The sequence below is a fragment of the Carcharodon carcharias genome, chromosome 5, assembly GCF_017639515.1.
Source record: "Carcharodon carcharias isolate sCarCar2 chromosome 5, sCarCar2.pri, whole genome shotgun sequence".
Classification (NCBI taxonomy): domain Eukaryota; kingdom Metazoa; phylum Chordata; class Chondrichthyes; order Lamniformes; family Lamnidae; genus Carcharodon; species Carcharodon carcharias.
In genome coordinates, this window is record NC_054471.1 from 40167993 (window position 1) to 40189351 (window position 21359).

At 41.4% G+C, this 21359-nt stretch overlaps 1 protein-coding gene across 1 annotated transcript in view; it reads right to left on the bottom strand.

The window, feature by feature from the left end:
* tpcn3 (two pore segment channel 3) overlaps window positions 1–21359 on the bottom strand; it is a 58722-nt gene that overhangs the window by 12376 nt on the left and 24987 nt on the right. Inside the window, exons 4-12 of the mRNA XM_041188296.1 lie at window positions 15156–15284; window positions 14554–14670; window positions 14196–14314; window positions 12480–12581; window positions 11381–11507; window positions 10093–10294; window positions 7054–7198; window positions 5763–5948; window positions 5600–5664 (exon numbers count right to left, since the gene is read on the bottom strand). Coding sequence (XP_041044230.1) covers window positions 5600–5664; window positions 5763–5948; window positions 7054–7198; window positions 10093–10294; window positions 11381–11507; window positions 12480–12581; window positions 14196–14314; window positions 14554–14670; window positions 15156–15284 — 1192 coding nt within the window. The remainder of the gene's footprint in view (window positions 1–5599; window positions 5665–5762; window positions 5949–7053; window positions 7199–10092; window positions 10295–11380; window positions 11508–12479; window positions 12582–14195; window positions 14315–14553; window positions 14671–15155; window positions 15285–21359) is intronic.

Consider the following 21359-nt stretch of genomic DNA (forward strand, 5'->3'; position numbering starts at 1 on the left):
AATGTTGACATGACAATCAATTGCAGGTTTGGCCAAGTCAGAAGTGGCAGAAGTAGGCTGCCATTCTCTGTAAATTATTAGACAGGGTTACTCAGAAGTACAGCACTGACAGCACGGGTCTTGAAGAAACACATCCTACACTTCTACCAGTTCGACACAAGGGGACGAATTACAGGTTTTGACTTAATTTTTTGCAATAACCAACCCAAGTTTCACCTGACGTAACAGGCAGTAAAAGGTTCTACACGTATATAAAAGGTAAGAGAGTAGCTAAAGTGAACATTGGTCCCTTATTGGATGAGACTGCGGAATTAATAATGGGAAATGACTAGAGACTTTGAACAAGTATTTTGTAGATGCCCTCACAGTGAAGCCACAACAAGCATCCCAGGAATAGTTTAAAATCAAAAGGAAAAGGAAGGGAGGAACTTAGAACCACCACTATCACTAGAAAAAAAGTAATGGGAAAACTAATGGATTTCAAAGCTGACAAGTCTCCTGGACCTGATGGCCTGCATCATATGGTCTTAAAAGAAACGGTTGCAGAGATAGTACATGCATTGGTTGTAATCTTCCACAATTCCTTAGATTCTGGAAAGGTCCCAGCAGATTGGAAAATTACAAATTTTACACCTTTGATCAAGAAAAGAGACAACAGAAATCAGAGAAACTAAAGGCCAGTTAGCCTAATGTCTGTCATTCTGAAAATGCTAGAATCCACTATTAAATCGGGAGTAGCATAACATTTAGAAAATTATGATCCTAACAGGCAGAGTCACCATGATTTTGTGAAAAGGATATAGTGTTTGACAAATTTATTAGAGGTTTTTGAGGATGTAACAAGCAGGGTAGATAAAGGGGAATGAGTAGATGTAATGTATTTGGATTTCCAAAAGGAATTCAGTAAGGTGCCACATAAAAGGTTACTACATAAGATAAGAACTTATGTTGTTAGGGGTAATATGGATAGATGACTGGTTAACTGACAGGAAGCAGAGTCAGGGTAAATGGATTATTTTCAGGACAGCAAATTTTAAATAGTGGAGTCCCACACAGATCAGTGTTGGGGCAACTATTTACGATCTATATTAATGACTTGGATAAAGGGGCTTATTTACTGTAGCCAAATTTTCTAACAGCATGAAGATAGGCAGGAAAGCAAGTTGTGAAGAGGATACAAAAACTCTGCAAAAGGATATAGATAGGTTAAATGATTGGACAAAAAATTGGCAGATGTGGAGTATGTGAAAATACGTGAGGTTGTTCACTTTGGCAGGAAGAATTAAAAAAGCAGAATACTATTTAAATGGAGAGAGACTACAGAATGGGGAGGCATAGTGGTATTGTCACTGAACTGGGTAATCCGGAGACCCAGGGTATTGCTGGGGACCCAGGTTCAAATTTGAATTCAATAAAAATCGAATGATGACCATGTCGATTATCATAAAAACCCATCTGGTTCACCTTTCCTTGGGGAAGGAAATCTGCCATTTTTGTTATTATTCAGTCATGGGGTGTGGGCATCGCTGCCTAGGCCAGCATTTATTGCCCATCCCTAATTGCCCTTGTTCAGAGTTTAAGAGTAACAGCCAACCATATTGCTGTGGGTCTGGAGTTACAGACCAAGTAAGGCAATTAGTGAGCTAGATGGGTTTTTTTTTTACAACAATCAGCAATGGTTTCACGCTCATCATTGGACATTTAATTCCAGATTGTTATTGAATTCAAATTCCATCATCTGCTTTGGCAGGATTCAAACCCAGGTCCCCAGAGCATTACCCTGGGTCGCTGGATTACTAGTCCAGCAGCAAAATCACTACACCATTGCCTCCCCATCTGATCTACATGTGACTCCACTCCCACAATAATATGGTTGACTCTTAAATGCCCTCTGAAATGGCCCAGGAAGCTACTCAGTTGTATCAAGCATGACAATGTCAATAAAAAAGGAATGAAACCAGACGGACCACCCGGCATCGACCTAGGTATTGGAAACGACGACGACAAACTCAGCCCTGTCGGTCCTGCAAACTCCTTCTTACTAACATCTGGTGGCTAGTGCCAAAATTGGGAGAGCTTCTCACAGATTAGTCAAGCAACAGCCTGACATAGTCATACTCAAGGACTCATACCTCACAGATCATGTCCTAGGCACCACCATCACCACCCCTGGGTATGTCCCATCCCACTGGCAGGACAGGCCCAGCAGAGGTGGTGATATACAGTTGGGAGGGAGTTGCCCTGGGAGTCCTGAACCGATTCTGGCCCCCATGAAGTCTCACAGCACCAAACATCAGCAAGGAAACCTCCTGCTGATTACTGCAACCAGCACATGGAAGTTCCCCTCCAAGCCACTCACCACCCTGACTTGGAAATATATCGCCGTTCCTTCACTGTCGCTGGGTCAAAATCCTGGAACTCCCTCCCTAACAGCACTATGGGTGTACCTACACCACAGGGACTGCAACTCACCACCACCTTCTCAAAGGCAATTAGGGATGGGCAATAAATGCTGGTGCAGCCGGCGATGCCCACATCCTGTAAATGAATTTTTAAAAGTACAGAGGGATCTGAATGTCCTTGCACATGAATCACAAAAAGGCCAGCATGCAGATATAGCAAGTAATTAGGAAGACAAACAGAATGTTGTCCTTCATGGCAAGGGAGGTGGAGAATCAAAGTAAGGATGTCTTGCTACCAACTGTACAGGGCATTGGTGAGACCACACTGAGTGACCAGTTACCTCACCTAAGGAGGGACGTAGCTGTATTGGAGGCAGCTCAGCAAAGGTTCACTAGGCTGCTTCCTGGGGTGTGGCATTTGTGTTATGAGGAAAGGCTGAGCAGGTTGGGCCTATACTCTTTAGAGTTTAAAAGAATGAGAGGTGGGTGATCTTATTGAAACATATAAAGATTCTGAGGTGGCTTGACAGGGTGGGTGCTGAAAGGATGTTTCCTTTCATAGGGGAACCTAGAGCTAAGGGGCACAGTTTCAAAATAAGGCTTCTCCCATTTAAGACAGAGGAAGAATTTCTTCTGTCAGAGGGTTGTTAGTCTTTGGAATGCTCTTCCCCAGCAGACAGTGGAGGCCAGGCAGTTAAGACCACGATCAGACCAGCCATGATCTTATTCAATGGTGGTGCAGGCTCAAGAGCCAAATGGCCTACTCTTGCTCCTATTTCTTATGTTCTTATGTTAAACAAGGCATCAAAGTTTATAGCAATCTCAAGCATACCAGTTTTGCTGGATTTTTTGCTACAGCAATATGCATAGAGAGCTAATGATCAGCAGTGTGTGCAAACCATCACTCACAGCAGCCTAACCCACTGCTGCAAACACCCACCCATTTCGGAAACTTTAAAAGCCATCATGCAATGTGCAGCTAAGAAGGTGCCAACTACAACGGATAAGCAAATAGCCAGTTTCACTAAAGGGAATAAGTTTGGCCTCTTTAATGCCAATGATCAAGGTGCATTCTAATTATCAAGGAAGCAGAGAGAATATTACTCTAAAGGTAGCAAAGGAACTAGATGTATTCCTTGCTGGACAGAAGAAACCAATGTCCCCTACCAGGAGTATTCACTGAACAAGACCCCAGACACCCACCACAATGCTGGAGTCCTTGAAGTCATCATGTAAATCCTGATTATAAACAGAGGACAACCATCAAGGCAACACCAGTGCATCCCAGTTGACAAAGTTTACAACGGTTCCAGTAGACAAAGAATTTCAATGTCATTTGATATGGCAGCTTTCACCAAACTTGAAGGCGTCACAGAGACAAACTACGTCTGATCCATTCACCTTGGATGAGTTAAAGACAGTCCTGTCAACAACGAAATCTGGAAGAGCTACTTGTCCATAGAGTATTTACCTAAAATTGTGAAAAGCATTAGGAATCAAAGCAAATCCCCTTCTTCACTGAGATACTGACAACTGAAAAAGTTCCATCCACTCAGAGGGACTCGAAAATTATTGGCCTCCTGAAGCAAGAGAAGAATACCCGACACCTCCAGTTTCCATTCGATCTCCTAAAATTGCATTTGCTGCAAAAAGCTGAAGAGGTTACTACTCCATAACCTAGCCCCCATTAACTAGCCAACCATCCTGAAGGAGCGGTCTGGCTTTCGGACTGGCCATAACTGCTGTAACAATGTGGTAACATTAACAACGTACCTCGAAGCAAGCATCCAGTTCCAACTGAAGATTGCTGTGGCACTTGTGGACCCAATGCCAGTGTACGGCACAGTAAGGAAATACTTTGCAGAACAGTGAGCCATGTCCTTGTACATTGTCCTTGAATTAACAGGATCCTGCAAGGCTCCTGGTGCCCTTGTTATTTATTTATGTTTTTATTCATTCACAGGATGTGGGCTTTGCTGGTTGGGCCAGCGTTTATTGCCCATCCCTAGTTCCCCTTGAGAAGGTGGTGGTGAGCTGCCTTCTTGAACTGCTGCAGTCCATGTGGTGTAGGTAGGATATTCCAGGATTTTGACCCAGTGACAGTGAAGGAACGGCGATATATTTCCAAGTCAGGATGGTGAGTGACTTGGAGGGGAACTTCCAGATGGTGGTGTTCTCATCTATTTGCTGCCCTTGTCCTTCTAGGTGGTAGTGGTCGTGGGTTTGGAAGGTGCTGTCTAATGAGCCTGTTGTTCAATGTTTACAGCAGTGATCTCCCTGAAACAGTGTCCTGAAAGTTCATGTGTGCTGATGACATTGCCTTGGCCATGCAAAACACAAATCCATCCACCACGAAGGAGACCCTAACAGCACTTCACCACATGGACCACAGTAGTTTAAAGGGCAACTAGAGGTGGGCAATAAAAAAGTACCAGCTTTGCCTGGCTGCAGCATCCATGAATTTAAATAAAAACACTAAAATTTAGTTTTCAATGGGTACACTGCTGGTCCTCAAAAGAAATAAAATATTCTCGCTAGTTATTAATTCTTGAAAAACTTCCCAAACCAGGCCGAATTCACAAATGATTGTCCAGGTGAGTGTGCCAGAGACAGAGGAAAAACTTATTGGGGATAAGGACAATGAGATCACTATTGTGCAGCACAATTTTTATTTTTTTTTATGGTTTCACGGGATGTGGGTGTCACTAGCCAGGCCAGCATTTATTGCCCGTCCCTAATAGCACTTGAGAAGGAGGCAGTGAGCCACCAAATGGAGTACTGCTGTGCACTCAAGGATCCTCGTTATCTGGAAGTCTTGAAGATCCTTTTCAGCAGTGAGCAGAGAACCAATACTTTTATCCCACCAGCTCAAAGCTGGATTCCCATCGATATTCTTAAGAGGTGGACAGTCCTCATGTCAAAGCCAGACCTCTGTATTCCCAATAGGAGGAAATAGCCCTGCTCTCCTCTGACCTGTTATGGGGTAAAAATGGGGAGCGGGACTAGTTGGAAAGCTCTTTCAACTAGGCTCAGGCAAGATGTGCTCAATGGCCTCCTTCAGTATTGTAATAGTCTATGAAACATCATATATTGATCTACACTAAACTTGTACCTTTCCATTAACTATATCTCCTACTTCTTTCTAATAGTTTAAAGGTTACATTAGTAACCAAGTACAAACTATACCCAATACTTACATGACTTAAGTGTAGTATTGACTATAGTACCCAGCAAAGCAGCAACGATTATTAGGGTATCAAACCTAGAATATCATTAAAAAAAAGATTAATTTATGGTTATGCATTCAGAATGAATCATGAATAATCTAAAAATTGAGAAAATAAAAAAGTGTAAGATTACCAATTCCAAAATTGAGATTTGGCAAAAAATGCCCTGGGCTCATATGCAAAGAGTTTCAGCAGTATTTCAACTAAGTAGAGAGCCAAAAATACCCATTCTGCCTTGGATATTAAAGGATTGGTCTCATCACCTCCAATAAAAATAGCATTTATAACAATGATAACATCATATGCATAACGGAAACCCCTGGGAAAAGAGATGAAAAACATAAAACATTAGTAACACATTGAAAGAATCTCATTTTACAGCCAGATGTACGGAGTATAAATATCAGTAGAGACTAGGTGGAGTGAAGGACTCCTTTCTGTGCAGTATATTCTACATTACAAAAGCAGATCTCCTATGGCATTGCTCACTATAATAGTATCAAACATGTAGTGTTGTGTCAGCCGTGGTTCAGTTGATTGCACACTCGTTTCTGAATCACAAGCTTCCGGGTTCAAGTTCCATTCCAGGGCTTGAGCAAATGACCACAAAGGATAAAACTGTATATTCATATATCTTATCTTGCGTATGAGGTGCATATAGCATAAACTCTGATATACTCTAAATCAAGAACACCCTCCTGTGGCTGAGTTACAATTTGTTCAAATGGTTCTCATACCTGCAAAGTCCAAGAACCTCTATCTTCCATCTACTGTAGTTCTCAATACTTAACCCTCATGATGGTACTAATTGTGTTAGCTTAAGACATGAATAAAATGGTAATTAATTAATTCATTGGTGTCTGACTGCATCTTCGATGACTGCCAAGGAGCAGTGAAATTTTTCCACTCGGGTTTTGCTGGGTGCTGATTGCACCAACTCAGGGTGCAGTTATTAACATATTTTAAATAGGGTATGTAGTATATTTCAGAGGTGAGCTAAAGTGGACATCTTTTAAAGGTTAGCCATGTTATATGGTAAAAATCCAAATTGCATTAAGAAAACAAAGTTTGGTTACTCATATTTACATTAATATATAGATACACACGCAGACAGACAGACAGACAGACAGACACAAAAGATATGTAGTTAATATAACATATTGCTATGCTCCAAACATCACATCTCACACACAGCAAAAGTTAACAGGGTGTTAGTTATTGTGTTGACAGCCAATACACAGGAAATGTTTACACTTGGACCATCAATGCTGCAAGTTTAAAAAGCAAATGATCTGCAGTTATCTGGGGCATAAAAATTTTACCAGGAATGGGCTTCATTTTTGTTGTCATTAAAATTATATAATTATTAAAACAGACCTTCAAACTTAGGGAAATAAATCAATCAGTCTGTCATTGTTACATACTGGTGCTTGACTATTCTGCGGATAAACTGGCTCACTGCAGAGTTGTATATGTTTGGCATGCATTTCTCCAATGGATGAACTCTTTCCTTCATCTGAACAATCTGTATGTTCAGGAGATCTGCCAAGCGGATGAAGCACTCTCTTCCTATTTAAAAACAATTGGTACGAATTATATTTGGCATTTATCAAGTCCTTCAGTAACACACACACATGCAGACACACACACCTGGACTTTATGGTTCAGTACTGCTATCGTTCACCATTATTTCTCTGTCATCCAGCAACAGGGCAAGTGGTCTGGTACTACACATTATCCCATGATAAAACCTGGTGAATTTGTACACTTACTGTATAGCAAAGAGTTATTCTCCAATTACTGCCGTTTTTCAACAAAATTGAAATCAGAGGCTGTAAAATACTGTTCTAAGTGATAAATCCAGCTGTTCCAAATTGTTTATCATCTCAACCATGAGCATTCAAAGGGTCAAAAATGCACTGGTAAACAGGAGGTGCACATGTCTGCAGAAACATAGGGCAGAATATTGCCATCAGTGTGCTGGGGCGGGCCCAACATGCCGACATGTAAAATGATGCGAGATGACATCGGACGTGCGCCCCGACGTCATCGCGCGTCATTTCGATATTGCGTTCGGCGGGCACATGCCGGAAGCGGCTGCGCACCCGACAGACTGTCGATGGCCTATTAAATTTTGTCAACTTCACAAACATGTCCCAGCTCATGTGTGGGCATGTTTAAATAAGTTTTTACTTTATTTTTAAAAAAAAACTTTTATTATCTACTTAATTTCCGTGAGGCAGCTCCGTGCCTCAGGCAGAGTGCTGCGCTCTTTTGCTCATGAGGCTCTCCCTCCTCTCCCCCCCCCCCCGCCCCCACAGGTCGTGCTGAGCACTATTGGCTGTGCGTTACGCTGGGTGGGCCTTAATTGGCCCGCCTGCATAAAATGGCGGCGCGCAGTCGATCACGGGCGGCAATCGGCTCCACACCCACCCCTGCCCGTTCCCACCAACCCACCCGCCATAGCTAAGATTCTAACATCCTATTCAAATCATCTTTTGGCGGGGCGGAGGATGAAGACAAGGGAAACAGACAAAAGCGCCACCCAATTAAGGGAATATAGCTTGAATATCATTTCAGGCCACAGCCCTCTGGATTAGGGATTAAAGAACCTAGTCTGCTACAGGTTTCTGGGCAGGCTAAAACCTAAAAGTGAAAGATAGTTCTCTTTAAGATCCACACTTTGCATTCCTAGGTTACCCAACAATAATCCAGATCAGATGTAGAAGAACTGGATTTTTAACCACTGCGTTTCAAAATGAGCTTCAGGTATACCAATAGTACATTCACTGATGCCTGCAGTTTTATTTCAATCCATATTATTAATTGCCATCATCTCAAAAGGTATCATCTCAAACTATACATTATAGTTCCAAAAGCCAACGTGAGGCAGGCAATCTCAGTTAAAACTGAGCTAAGCAAATAATCAGAAACAAAAGCGACCCTTCTGTGAAAAGAATTTTGCTGAATCAGTGTCTCTGGTAAAATGTATTAGGCTTATTACATGGAAACAGAAGGAAGAAAAACCTTCTTTAACTTGACTTTGGTAAGCATATATACAAATCGTTGATATGCCTGATCTGTCTATTGGGATTATACCAGGATTGAGGCTTGTCTAGCAAAATACTTGGCATAGATCAATTGAATTAAATCATCCCATTCAATTCCAAATAACCAAAGTGATTTACATCAATGGGTGGTGGTTTTGACAAACAGTTGCATCTGGGATAAAGACATGGGCCAGACGTGTGAAAGGGGCAGGGTCAATGCTTCTCTGTAGTTCCTTTGGCAGGTAGCTGTATAATAGCTAGCATCGACAGGGAGCTGTATAATAGCTAGCATCGACAGGTAGCTGTATGCTTAGTATTGACAAATAGTTCTATACTTAGCATAGAGATTCCTTCCTCATACCCAGCAATCAGTAAGAAACCAGCAAACAGTTCGAATTAGACCAGCCTTGGCTCAGTTGATAGCTCTCTTGCCAGAGTCACAAGGTTTCGGGCTCAATTCGCACTCCACGACTTGAGCACAAAAATCAAGGCTAATGGTCCAATATAGTACTAAGGGAGTGCTGCACTGTCAGAGGTGCTGTCTTTCAGACAGCCAACTGCTCTTAATTAACATGAGAAATACTGCAGTTCATTTTTACCACATTTCAAAATGCAGGTATTGCATTGTAACATCTCTCCAGCAAAGGAGAAGCTTGTATACCAAACTACAGCATCGTACCTTTGTTACATCTATTGTGAATACAAGCATATGTTGATTAGATAAGTGTCAAGTGCAAGTTGGCTACCAATGTGGCTAATGGTCTGTTTTCTACACAAATCCACAAGGAACATTGCCAGATGAAAGGCTGGGCATGAAAAGTTAATTTTTTTCTAATAAGGGAAACTAATTTCTAGCACACAATTTGGTATTTACAAAATAAAATCCATGACATAACCCAGCAAACTGAGTAAGGCAGAATGAGCCTTTACCTCTAATCAACAAAAAATGTTAAAAGCTTGGATAAACTTTGATTTATCCCACACGGGCAAAAAAATTGCAGATGCTGAAAATCGGACATAAAATCTTATTTCTGATTTATCCTCCTTTGCTCAGACTGCTTGAGAGGATAGTTGATTCAAGTTCTAATGCCCCTGAAAATGGGAGTCAGATATCTGTTCATAAAAGAGAGCAGTGGATTTGAGATAATAATAGCATGGTTATTCTTTTTTTCTAGGCTAATTAGGGCAAGAACTAAGTGTTGCTGAAGGGCATGATGTTGAAAGCTCCCCACTGACCCACCCACCCCCACCCCCCCTGCAGAGAAATGGAAAGTCCAGGATAGGCCATTAACGCATTCACTCTGGGTCGCTTTTTTTTCTCCGTTTCAATCTGTTCATACCCTTATTAAGTATTGTGATTCAAGTCTCTAAACCACAAGTTTCACAATAAGGGCTTCTTTTACAGTTACCCACCCACAAAGCCCTTCTGTTCATCATCAGAAACTCTCCATAGTAGCTCTCTATGAGAGCTGGGGATCTCTGGTGCCACCAGTTTCACCAGCTGTCTCCAGTGTGAATCGACAACCACAAACTCTGTCCCATGCTTCATCTTCAAGATGTTAAATGCTTCTATCATTTTCCGATGCTTCATATAAACTAGTTTTCTTACTTCATTCTGGAAAACACAATGCATTAGCTTATTGACTAAAATCATCTATTAGAAGGATACGTGCACTTATACCAATGTACAAAATAAAGTTGTTATCAAGGAGAGCCGAGCACAAACATGATTTTAAAAGCCAAATGGCCTTTCTTTTTCATAACAAATGTTCTGAGAATGTTCAAAATGTTACCACACTACACCTCACACAAACTACATGATACAGCACTTCTGACTAAATTACCATGACTTCACAACTAACCCTGCAGATCAGACCCTTGTAAGCATCTTTACACCATCTTAAAAATATTGAATTAATGCAATGCATCATGAAATCATGAAAGCCTTACAGCACTTCACATTATAAATTACCTTTAGAGTGCAGTGTGGCAAATTCATTAGTGTAAATTTCTGAATAACATTGCTGTCAAATTTATCATCAGCTCAGTGAAGGCAATAGTATTTGGTGACTATTTTAAGAAGGTAGAAGAGGAACATCTAACCCTACCCAAAGAAACATTGCAAGACCTACACCGCAGTAACTGAACAAGGCAGTTTTAAAACAAGACCCGAGACATTTATCAGTAGCAGCAAATAAAGAAGTATATAAAATCAATTGACATTAACAAAAATAATAATTAGGGGTGCTAAAATTAAACAGTGTGTGGTCAACACGATGCAGTAACCAACAGGACTATTTATGTACGGGGAATTAATCTCAATGATATTAGACTATGTTGTTCTCCCTTCACAGCAGTCATTGGTAAGGGTCTTTCTGTTTATTGCATGTTGCATTGGATACCTCCACCTTCAAAAGAACAATAAATAATTCTGGTCAGGAAAGAGCGCAGAGAATGAATAAAAAGCTTTGCGCTCCAAAAGAATGAGAAACACACTGAACTTGTTGCATTGAGAGAGAGATAGAGAAGATACAGGTTTTAAAAAAAAAACACAGGAATTTAAAATTTAATCAGGTTGATTAACTTGGAATGGAAGCACAGAACAGTTATAAAGGGAGAAGGCAGCTGAAAAGGCACAAATCCACTTTAAAAAAGCACAATACCTTTTCAATGATCTGGAGTCATCCACACAAATACATACCTTTAAATGTTTCTTGTAGTCATTATACACAACAGCCAGGAAGAGAGACATAAAGACATAGGTATTCAGTATTATAAAAATGACAAAGAAAATGGAATACGCCCAGCTGATCTCATAGGCAGGCATCCTGAAAAATATAATGTCACTAGTTAATAGTCACTAGCATATATTTTAAAAGTTATATCTAAGACAGTCCAAACTGGGATTATTAACTAAAGTTTCCCAACCTAACTAGCAGCATTACTAAACCTAGCTACTCAATAGGTTTGGCCAGGTCCCTAATGAAGACCTTCAAAAGGTCACCTCTACAAGCCCTCAACTCCAGTTTTTGCAAATAAAATTGGAGATTGTTCATGCTACGGAGCCAGAGTAAGAGACTAGACTCCAGAATGGCTGATGTTTTCTGATCTACAAATCCTTCTGGAAAAAGTCATCTCAGCTGCATCAGAGTTAAACAGGCAGCCATGTCTGTTGCTCATCTCTCTATTCAAAAAGACTGATGGAAATCTGGAAATCTTAAAACAAAGCACGATGCTGATACTGGGCACATGGTAGCAAGATCATACACACCTTGGCAGACATTTGTTGACTAGTGCCGTAAATTAATCCAAACAAAATGATTGAGACAATCATGCCAACACAAATGCACATTTCAGGCAAGTTAACTATAAAAACTTTCACTCAAAAACTCAAAGAACGTACAGAGTGAAAAGCCGTTGTATTTTTTTTTAAATGACATTAGTGTCTCCTGAATACAAACATACTGAAACCTCCATTAATCACATTAATTGTTTACCAGAATTTTCACAGAACAAAACCTTTGGAAGCATCAGTCACTGGTAGTTGTGGTCCTTTTCTAGGTGATTACAATGTTTCTTCATTTTTGGATTGTACCCATCTTCATTCTCAGAGTCAAATATTACTGTGACCTACACAGAAAACCAATTCTTGGGATTCCTAGATCATCAACTAGCCTCCATTTCCTATTCAGGTGGTGGGGAGGGTGGTGAGCTCCATAATAGATGTTATAACGTTTACACATTGCCAGATCACAACTGAAACAAACAAGCTACTTTCTAAATTACTTAGAAATACATACATCACATCAGGGCTATTAGCTGTGGTCACCAGCACGTAGAGATTAAAGAATACGTCTAGGTAGTTACTGAAGTATGGGGCTCCTTCTCCTGTTGTGAGCTTTCTGTATAACAAAGTCAAAAAATAGAGACCAGAATCAGTGATGGAGGATATGAGGGATTCATCATCTATCAAGTTATCCAAGGAAATATTTAAAATATTAAAAAGGTCCAAAAAGCAAAGTAATTTTTTGACCAAATAATTAAAAACAGATCATAGCAAGAAATGAATGAACACACCACTCTAGGCCATTTGACCAGTCCCAGGTTTGACAAATCCTGCACATTATTCTCTATCCCTTTCTGCTGAATCTCTATTGCGTTTGTTGTTGGAAAAAAAAAACGATATAGACTTCGCAAAGCGTTGCTCAAAAATTCTCTGATGGAAATTCAAACCAGGCAAAATCTTGCTGAGGTGCCTCATGAGGTGATAAAATAACCTGACAACACCATTATTGTTCCTTAAAGTGTGAGCTTGCTTCAGTCAGTAGCACTCTCACCTGCAAACCAGAAGGTTTTGGTTTCAAGTCCCACTCGCCAAAGGATCGGCAGAACAATCCAAGCTGAGTCAAAGTGCATGCAGATGGAGTTCCACACTGTTGGCGAAACTATCCTTCCAATGGGGTCTAAACCAAGACTGCCTCTGATTATTTCATTGGTTCAAGTGGATATTAAAATACCGTGGTGTTACTTGAAAAGGAATGAGTTCTCCCCGCGTTGTGGCCAACACTCTTTCCCCAACGAACACCACAAAAATTGTACTCAAGTCATTTACCCAATTTCTGTTTAATGCTGCTGACCGTAAACGTGTCAGGAACAGCTGCATTTGCACACGCTGCCCACAATGTAGCCGCCGCGCACACGTAGTTTCAGAACCTCACAACCTTTAAAAGCTTTCAAGATAATGCACAATAGGCTCACACCCCTGCTTCAGGAGGCAAGAAATTTAATATCCATTCGGGTTCACCCTACCAGACAGTCACTGAAGGTTGATTGTGTTATTGATATAGCAAGGCCATAGTTTTGAGTCCCACATTGGGTGATGAATTTTTTTCTTCAACATTTTACTTAAAATATTTTTTTCTATTGATTTTTTTGGTGTCCTTAAACTAACTATGACAATCAATTGGGTGTTTAGAGGTTTCCTAATTACACATCTTCATCACTTACTGAATCGTTAGTAGCATGTTTTACTGATCAGTTCCTAAATGATTTGTGGACTAAGTACAAGACGTTGCAAGTGGTTAAGGACTACACAGATCTAAAAACTGATAACTTGAGCTTTACTGTTAGTCTGTGTCAAACCAACAGGCAGCTGACACACTGGCACTGATAAAGAGATTCCATCTGCGAATGTGCTAGAAATGCTCCCCCTAGTGTTGCGGCCCAAATAAACATTGATTTCTGTTCTTGAGATATTGATTTGTTGAAAACAACCATGGTATTTGTTTACAAGGCAGACCCCAGACTTTAATGTAGCACATGGTATATGAAATGCACCAACAGGCACAAGAGTTATGAGAGTGCATATATTCTATAGTCACGGCCACTTGGACGAGATATTGGAGGCTGGCTGTGGAATTGTGCTCCAGCAAGGAGGAGAGAGAGGAGAAAATGGGCAAGCAAAGAAAGTTACTGTAACCACTTTACGATTATAAGTAGTAACTTAACTGGGTTACCTTTTTGCAAACAACTTCAAAGCCATAAGAGAAAACACTGCAACACTGAACATAAACAGCACAAACACATAGGTGATCTCTGGAAGAGTGTTGCGGATGTTCCTGAAGGCTCTTCGGAGCTGAAATACAAGAAATATTAATACTAACATTTGGAAATAGCAGTATTTGATATTAAACTTGTTCCTGGGATGGCACTGCATGTTGGTTCTGCACCATGCTGTGGTAGACAGCATCAAAGAAATATTTCACACCTACTGGTTTTAGTGCACACTTCAACCTTGTAGTGTTTAAAATCAATGGAGGGTTTTAGTCCTGGATATATATTCTGATGTAAAAAAAAATAGAAAATAAGGCTCACCTGACGACTTTCAGTGAAGTTTACACAAAACAGTGGCCTCAAGATTCTCGACCACCTGACAACAAAATATCCAGTTTCTGTCAGAGCCAAGTATACAATCATATCCATCAACGTGAGCTGTAAATGAAGAAAAGCAGCATTTAAAACACAGAATAGTTTTTTTGACAGATTAACTTAAAACATAATTTGCAAACCAACATTTTTATAAATTGGTTGGTAGGAGACCACCATTATGGGATGGGAGACAGAGGAAAGCAAAAAAAAACATGCAAGGATAAATCAAACATCAAATGATCTTGCTCTTGATTGCCATCTAGTGGACTTCCAATGGAAAGTACAGATGAAGCGCCTGATAGATTCTTTGCACAGAATAAGGTCCATAAACAGTTTAAGTGAATGAATGACCAGAAAATCCTTATTGGTGGGGCTGGCTAAGGGAGAATGTTGGCAAGAACTGAAGAACCTCTTTCCAATAGTGCCAGTAGATCTTTTGCTAGACAGCACTTCACTCTTAACTTCCAACCGATTGACCACACAATGGTAGCCCATACAATGACAGGCAGAGAACGATTGTGTTTCGCTTATTCGGATTACACACTCACCAATATGCTGACAATGACACAGATGTTCTTTGCATCTTTCCAAAACACCTTGGTGGGAGTAATCTTTGAGAAATGTAACAGCCGTACAGTAAATATCAGCAAGCAAATAAACTCCACTGTTGAAGTTACCTGTTGGGTTAAAGCAGAACACAAATAACTCCCCTGTGGCCTGGAGATAAATTACTGAAGGTGGTAATTTAACAATGGGTCTTTAAGGAGTTGGCCTGCATTGGTAATTTATGATAAAGATCTTGCAAGGCCACAATGGGAACACTGATAACTCAAAACAAAAACAGAATTACCTGGAAAAACTCAGCAGGTCTGGCAGCATCGGCGGAGAAGAAAAGAGTTGACGTTTCGAGTCCTCATGACCCTTCGACAAGTTCTGTCGAAGGGTCATGAGGACTCGAAACGTCAACTCTTTTCTTCTCCGCCGATGCTGCCAGACCTGCTGAGTTTTTCCAGGTAATTCTGTTTTTGTTTTGGATTTCCAGCATCCGCAGTTTTTTTGTTTTTATCACTGATAACTCACACTGCTGCCAGGACATCTATGTACATCAGAGATAAAAACAAAAAAACTGCGGATGCTGGAAATCCAAAACAAAAACAAAATTACCTGGAAAAACTCAACAGGTCTGGCAGCATCGGCGGAGAAGAAAAGAGTTGACGTTTCGAGTCCTCATGACCCTTCGACTGAACTTGAGTTCGAGTCCAAGAAAGAGTTGAAATATAAGCTGGTTTAAGGTGTGTGTGTGTGGGGGGCGGAGAGAGAGGTGAAGTGGGGGTGTGGTTGTAGGGAAAAACAAGCAGTGATAGAAGCAGATCATCAAAAGATGTCAACAACAATAATACAAAAGAACACATAGGTGTAGTTGGTGATATTATCTAAACGAATGTGCTAATTAAGAATGGATAGTAGGGCACTCAAGGTATAGCTCTAGTGGGGGTGGGGAGAGCATAAAAGATGTAAAAAAAAAAAATAATAAATAAATAAATATTTTTTTTTTCTTTTTCTCTTTTTATAATGGAAATAGGTGGGAAAAGGAAAATCTATATAATTTATTGGAAAGAAAAAAAAGTAAAGGAAGGGGGAAACAGAAAGGGGGTGGGGATGGGGGAGGGAGCTCACGACCTAAAGTTGTTGAATTCAAAATTCAGTCCGGATGGCTGTAAAGTGCCTAGTCGGAAGATGAGGTGTTGTTCCTCCAGTTTGCGTTGGGCTTCACTGGAACAATGCAGCAAGCCAAGGACAGACATGTGGGCAAGAGAGCAGGGTGGAGTGTTAAAATGGCAAGCGACAGGAGGGTTTGGGTCATTCTTGCGGACAGACCGCAGGTGTTCTGCAAAGCGGTCGCCCAGTTTACGTTTGGTCTCTCCAATGTAGAGGAGACCACATTGGGAGCAACGAATGCAGTAGACTAAGTTGGGGGAAATGCAAGTGAAATGCTGCTTCACTTGAAAGGAGTGTTTGGGTCCTTGGACGATGAGGAGAGAGGAAGTGAAGGGGCAGGTATTGCATCTTTTGTGTGGGCATGGGGTGGTGTCATAGGAGGGGGTTGAGGAGTAGGGGGTGATGGAGGAGTGGACCAGGGTGTCCCGGAGGGAGCGATCCCTACGGAATGCCGATAGGTGGGGTGAAGGGAAGATGTGTTTGGTGGTGGCATCATGCTGGAGTTGGCGGAAATGGCGGAGGATGATCCTTTGAATGCGGAGGCTGGTGGGGTGATAAGTGAGGACAAGGGGGACCCTATCATGTTTCTGGGAGGGAGGAGAAGGCGTGAGGGCGGATGCGCGGGAGATGGGCCGGACACGGTTGAGGGCCCTGTCAACGACCGTGGGTGGAAAACCTCGCACCACCAAACACATCTTCCCTTCACCCTCCCTATCGGCATTCCGTAGGGATTGCTCCCTCCGGGACACCCTGGTCCATTCCTCCATCACCCCCTACTCCTCAACCCCCTCCTATGGTACCACCCCATGCCCACGCAAAAGATGCAATACCTGCCCCTTCACTTCCTCTCTCCTCACCGTCCAAGGACCCAAACACTCCTTTCAAGTGAAGCAGCATTTCACTTGCATTTCCCCCAACTTAGTCTACTGCATTCGTTGCTCCCAATGTGGTCTCCTCTACATTGGAGAGACCAAACGTAAACTGGGTGACCGCTTTGCAGAACACCTGCGGTCTGTCCACAAGAATGACCCAAACCTCCCTGTCGCTTGCCATTTTAACACCCCACCCTGCTCTCTTGCCCACATGTCTGTCCTTGGCTTGCTGCATTGTTCCAGTGAAGCCCAACGCAAACTGGAGGAACAACACCTCATCTTCCGACTAGGCACTTTACCGCCATCCGGACTGAATATTGAATTCAACAACTTTAGGTTGTGGGTTCCCTCCCCCATCCCCAGCCCCTTTGTGTTTCCCCCTTCCTTTTCTTTTTTTTTTCTTTCCAATAAATTATATAGATTTTCCTTTTCCCACCTATTTCCATTATAAAAAGAGAAAAAAAAAATTTAAATTATTTATTTATTTATTTATTTACATCTTTTATGCTCTCCCCACCCCCACTAGAGCTATACCTTGAGTGCCCTACCATCCATTCTTAATTAGCACATTCGTTTAGATAATATCACCAACTTTAACTTTAACACCTATGTGTTCTTTTGTATTATTGTTGTTGACATCTTTTGATGATCTGCTTCTATCTCTGCTTGTTTGTCCCTACAACCACACCCCCACTCCACCTCTCTCTCTCTCTCTCTCTCTCCGCCCCCCACACACACACCTTAAACCAGCTTATATTTCAACTCTTTCTTGGACTCGAACTCAAGTTCTGTCGAAGGGTCATGAGGACTCGAAACGTCAAATCTTTTCTTCTCTGCCGATGCTGCCAGACCTGCTGAATTTTTCCAGGTCATTCTGTTTTTGTTTTTGTCATCTATGTACATCATTTGACTCTCAATGAAGGCAACTTTTAAAATCAGTATTTTTCCTGTAACCAAAGGAAATAACAGTTGAAAATGCTGGTAACAAATCTTATTGCTACACAGTTTACATGTTGAAGTACAATTACAAATAGGCATGGGGCAGGGGGAGCCAGACGCAATCAATTAAAAATATGTGTATTGCTGAAAGAAAGAAATATATCAAAGCTTTTCATCTTGCACTCATCAGGACACTTCGCAAGAATACTAATTATAGGGGGAAAACAACAATTTATACTGTATGTGAACAGAGTGCTGATTGGTTGGCAAATGGACTCTGATTGGGAGAGGCGTTGCCATAGAGAATGGACCAGTGATGGTGACTGAGTTAACTGCCAAGCATTGTTTGAAATTTAAACCAGGCAGCTTGACTCTGATTGGTCAAGGCATTGCCCTGAGGAATGAATCAGTGAATGGCTGTCACTTATTTTGTTTAGCTGAAACAGGCGCAATGTGTGTACTTGTTCTTTCTGTCTGCAAAGAACAAGGCCTTGTGTATTGATATATGTAGCTTCCAGTACACGCAAATGCACCTCACTGCATGCCTGGCTGACAATCTTAAATTGGTTGCCAGTGTAATTCTTAGCACACTGAGGGTTATTTAGCAAATGCTGTCCAATTGCAGAATCACATCTATGTTGGACATTGTATTTTGAGTTTTGCAAGCATGGGTTGGTTGGGTGTGGTTTGTACCTTGCCTGTTGTGAACAGCAGCTGGGGCATGCTGTTTGATATGATCCACCAGTCTTTGGGACATACAGCCTACATACCCAGCATCACACCAGCACTGAAATTCATATACCACATTACTCATTTGTGTGATAGTCTCTTTTTAGCTTGAAGGCAGCATCCTTTTAGTGGCGAATACCAGTCGTGTTGCTACTGCATAATAGCAGTGTGAAATACTCTCTTCACAGAGTACCTTACGAAGTGTCCTGACGTGAGCAAGACAAAAAGCTTCAATATCTCTCTTTTTTCAGCAATAAAAATAACAGCTTGCCAGGCGGGGCAGGGTGGGGGGAGGGGGGGGGGGGGGTAGCATAGGAGGACACCAGCTGTGTTGAATTATGAAAACACTGTCTCCTGCCAAAGCAAGGTGGTCGCAGATACCCATCAGCACATGTACACTTGTCCACATATGCACTAAAAACCAATGACGGATATTGTCCTTCCAAACTCGGGTCATATCAGGGGCTATTTTTAAATTATAAAATACCATTGTAAATTGATGTGGCCTGATCAATGAAATGAGATGAGAGTTGCAGTCACACAGATAAGAAACCAGAATGTAAATGGGTCCTACAGAGACTAGCTGTGGTATAGACTAAGGTTAGTCCAGCTGAAAACATCCCACAACAATGCACACCTTATACTGCAGATTTTTTAGTCTGTGGTCAGCTCTTCAGGTGCCTGATGCAACTTTCCAACAACAAAACAACAAAAAGGGAAAAGGTTAAAACACAGAAAGAATAACCTATAAATGGAAAATACTGGACAGAACGAATAGGTCCTGCAGCATTCGTGTAGAAGCTTGGGTTTAAGGGTCAGAGCACTGAGTCTCATCTTGAGCTGAAAGCTTTAGATTCCTCACCAATGATACAACGGAGTTATTTTCCTTAATTTCTGTCCAGGCCACTGCCTAATCAGTCGCTCCCAATGATGTCACAGAGTAAACAGTACAACTGTGCTTGCACCGCAATGGCAGAAAACAGAGCCTTTTAAAAATAGGGGTGCTGATGAGGACCCCGCACCTTAAAGGCAAATCCATCCGCTCACATTACAGATGTCATATGGTCTACTGATTTCTACTTTTGTTTTAGACTTCCAGTAGCACCAGAAACATAGGAACATAAGAAATAGGTCAGGAGTAGACCATAGTAGGCCATACAGCCCTTCAAGCCTGTTCCACCATTCAATATGACCTTGGTTGACCTTCTGCCTCAACTCTATTTTCCTGCCCACTCCATTATCCCTTGATTCTCCAAGATCAACAACTTTTCTATCCCAGCCTTGAACATACTCAATGATGGAGCATCCACAATTACCTGGGGTAGACAATTCCAAAGATTCAGAACCTTCTGAGTCAAGACATTTCTTCTGATCTCACATCCTATATGATTGGCCCCTTATCCGGACATTGTGCCCCAGTGTTCTCATACTCCACCCAATGTCCACCCTGTCAAGCCCCTTCAGAACCTTGTATATGTCAATGGAATCACCTCGTTATCCTTAACAGAGACTATAGGCCCAATTTATGCAGCCTCTCATTCGAGGACAACCTTCTCATCCCAAGAACCAATGTAGTGAACCTTTACTGTACTGCCAAGACAAGTATATCCTTCCTTAGATAATGGAGACCAAAACAGCACACAGTGCTCTAGCTCGGGTCTCACCAAGGCCCTGTACAATTGTAGCAAGACTCCTTTATTCTTCTACTCCAATCACCTTGCAACAAAGGCCAACATGCCATCTGCTTTCCTAATTGCTTGCTGTACCTGCATGCTAGCTTTGTGTTCTTTGTACCAAATCTTTCTGAACACCCAATTAAAATCCATTTTCCACCTTGATATGCACTGAATAAACCTGTCTATATCTCTTTGTAGCCTGTGTCCTCCTCACATCTTACACTCCCTGTATCATTAGCAAACTTAGACACATTACTTTAGGTCTTTGTCTAAGTCAACCCAAAATCGATTCTTGAAATACCTACTAGCCTGTCAATTTGAAAATACCCCTTTGATCCCTGCTCTCCACTTACTGCCCATTAACCAATCCTCCATCCTTGATAAAACATTGCCACCAACTCCATAAGCCTTTTTCCTGCATATTAACCTTTTGTGTAGCATCATCAAATATGGAAATCCAAGTATAACACATCTATTGACCTTCATTTATCTATCCCCTAGTTACATCCTCAAAAAACTCTAATAAATTTGTCAAACAGGATTTCCCTTTCGTAAAACCTTGACTTGACTTTGTCTGATCATACTGCGGTTTTTAAGTGTGTTGTTAAGATTTCCTTAATGATCGATTTCAGCATTTTCCTGACAACTGATGTTAGGCCTCTAGTCCCTGTTTTCTCTCTCCCCCCTTTCTTGAATAGTGGTTATACATTTACCGACTTCAAATCCACCAGGATTGTTCTAGAATCTAGGGCATTTTGAAAAATTATAACCAGTACATCCACTCTGCAGCTACCTCTTTTAGAACCCTAGGATGTAG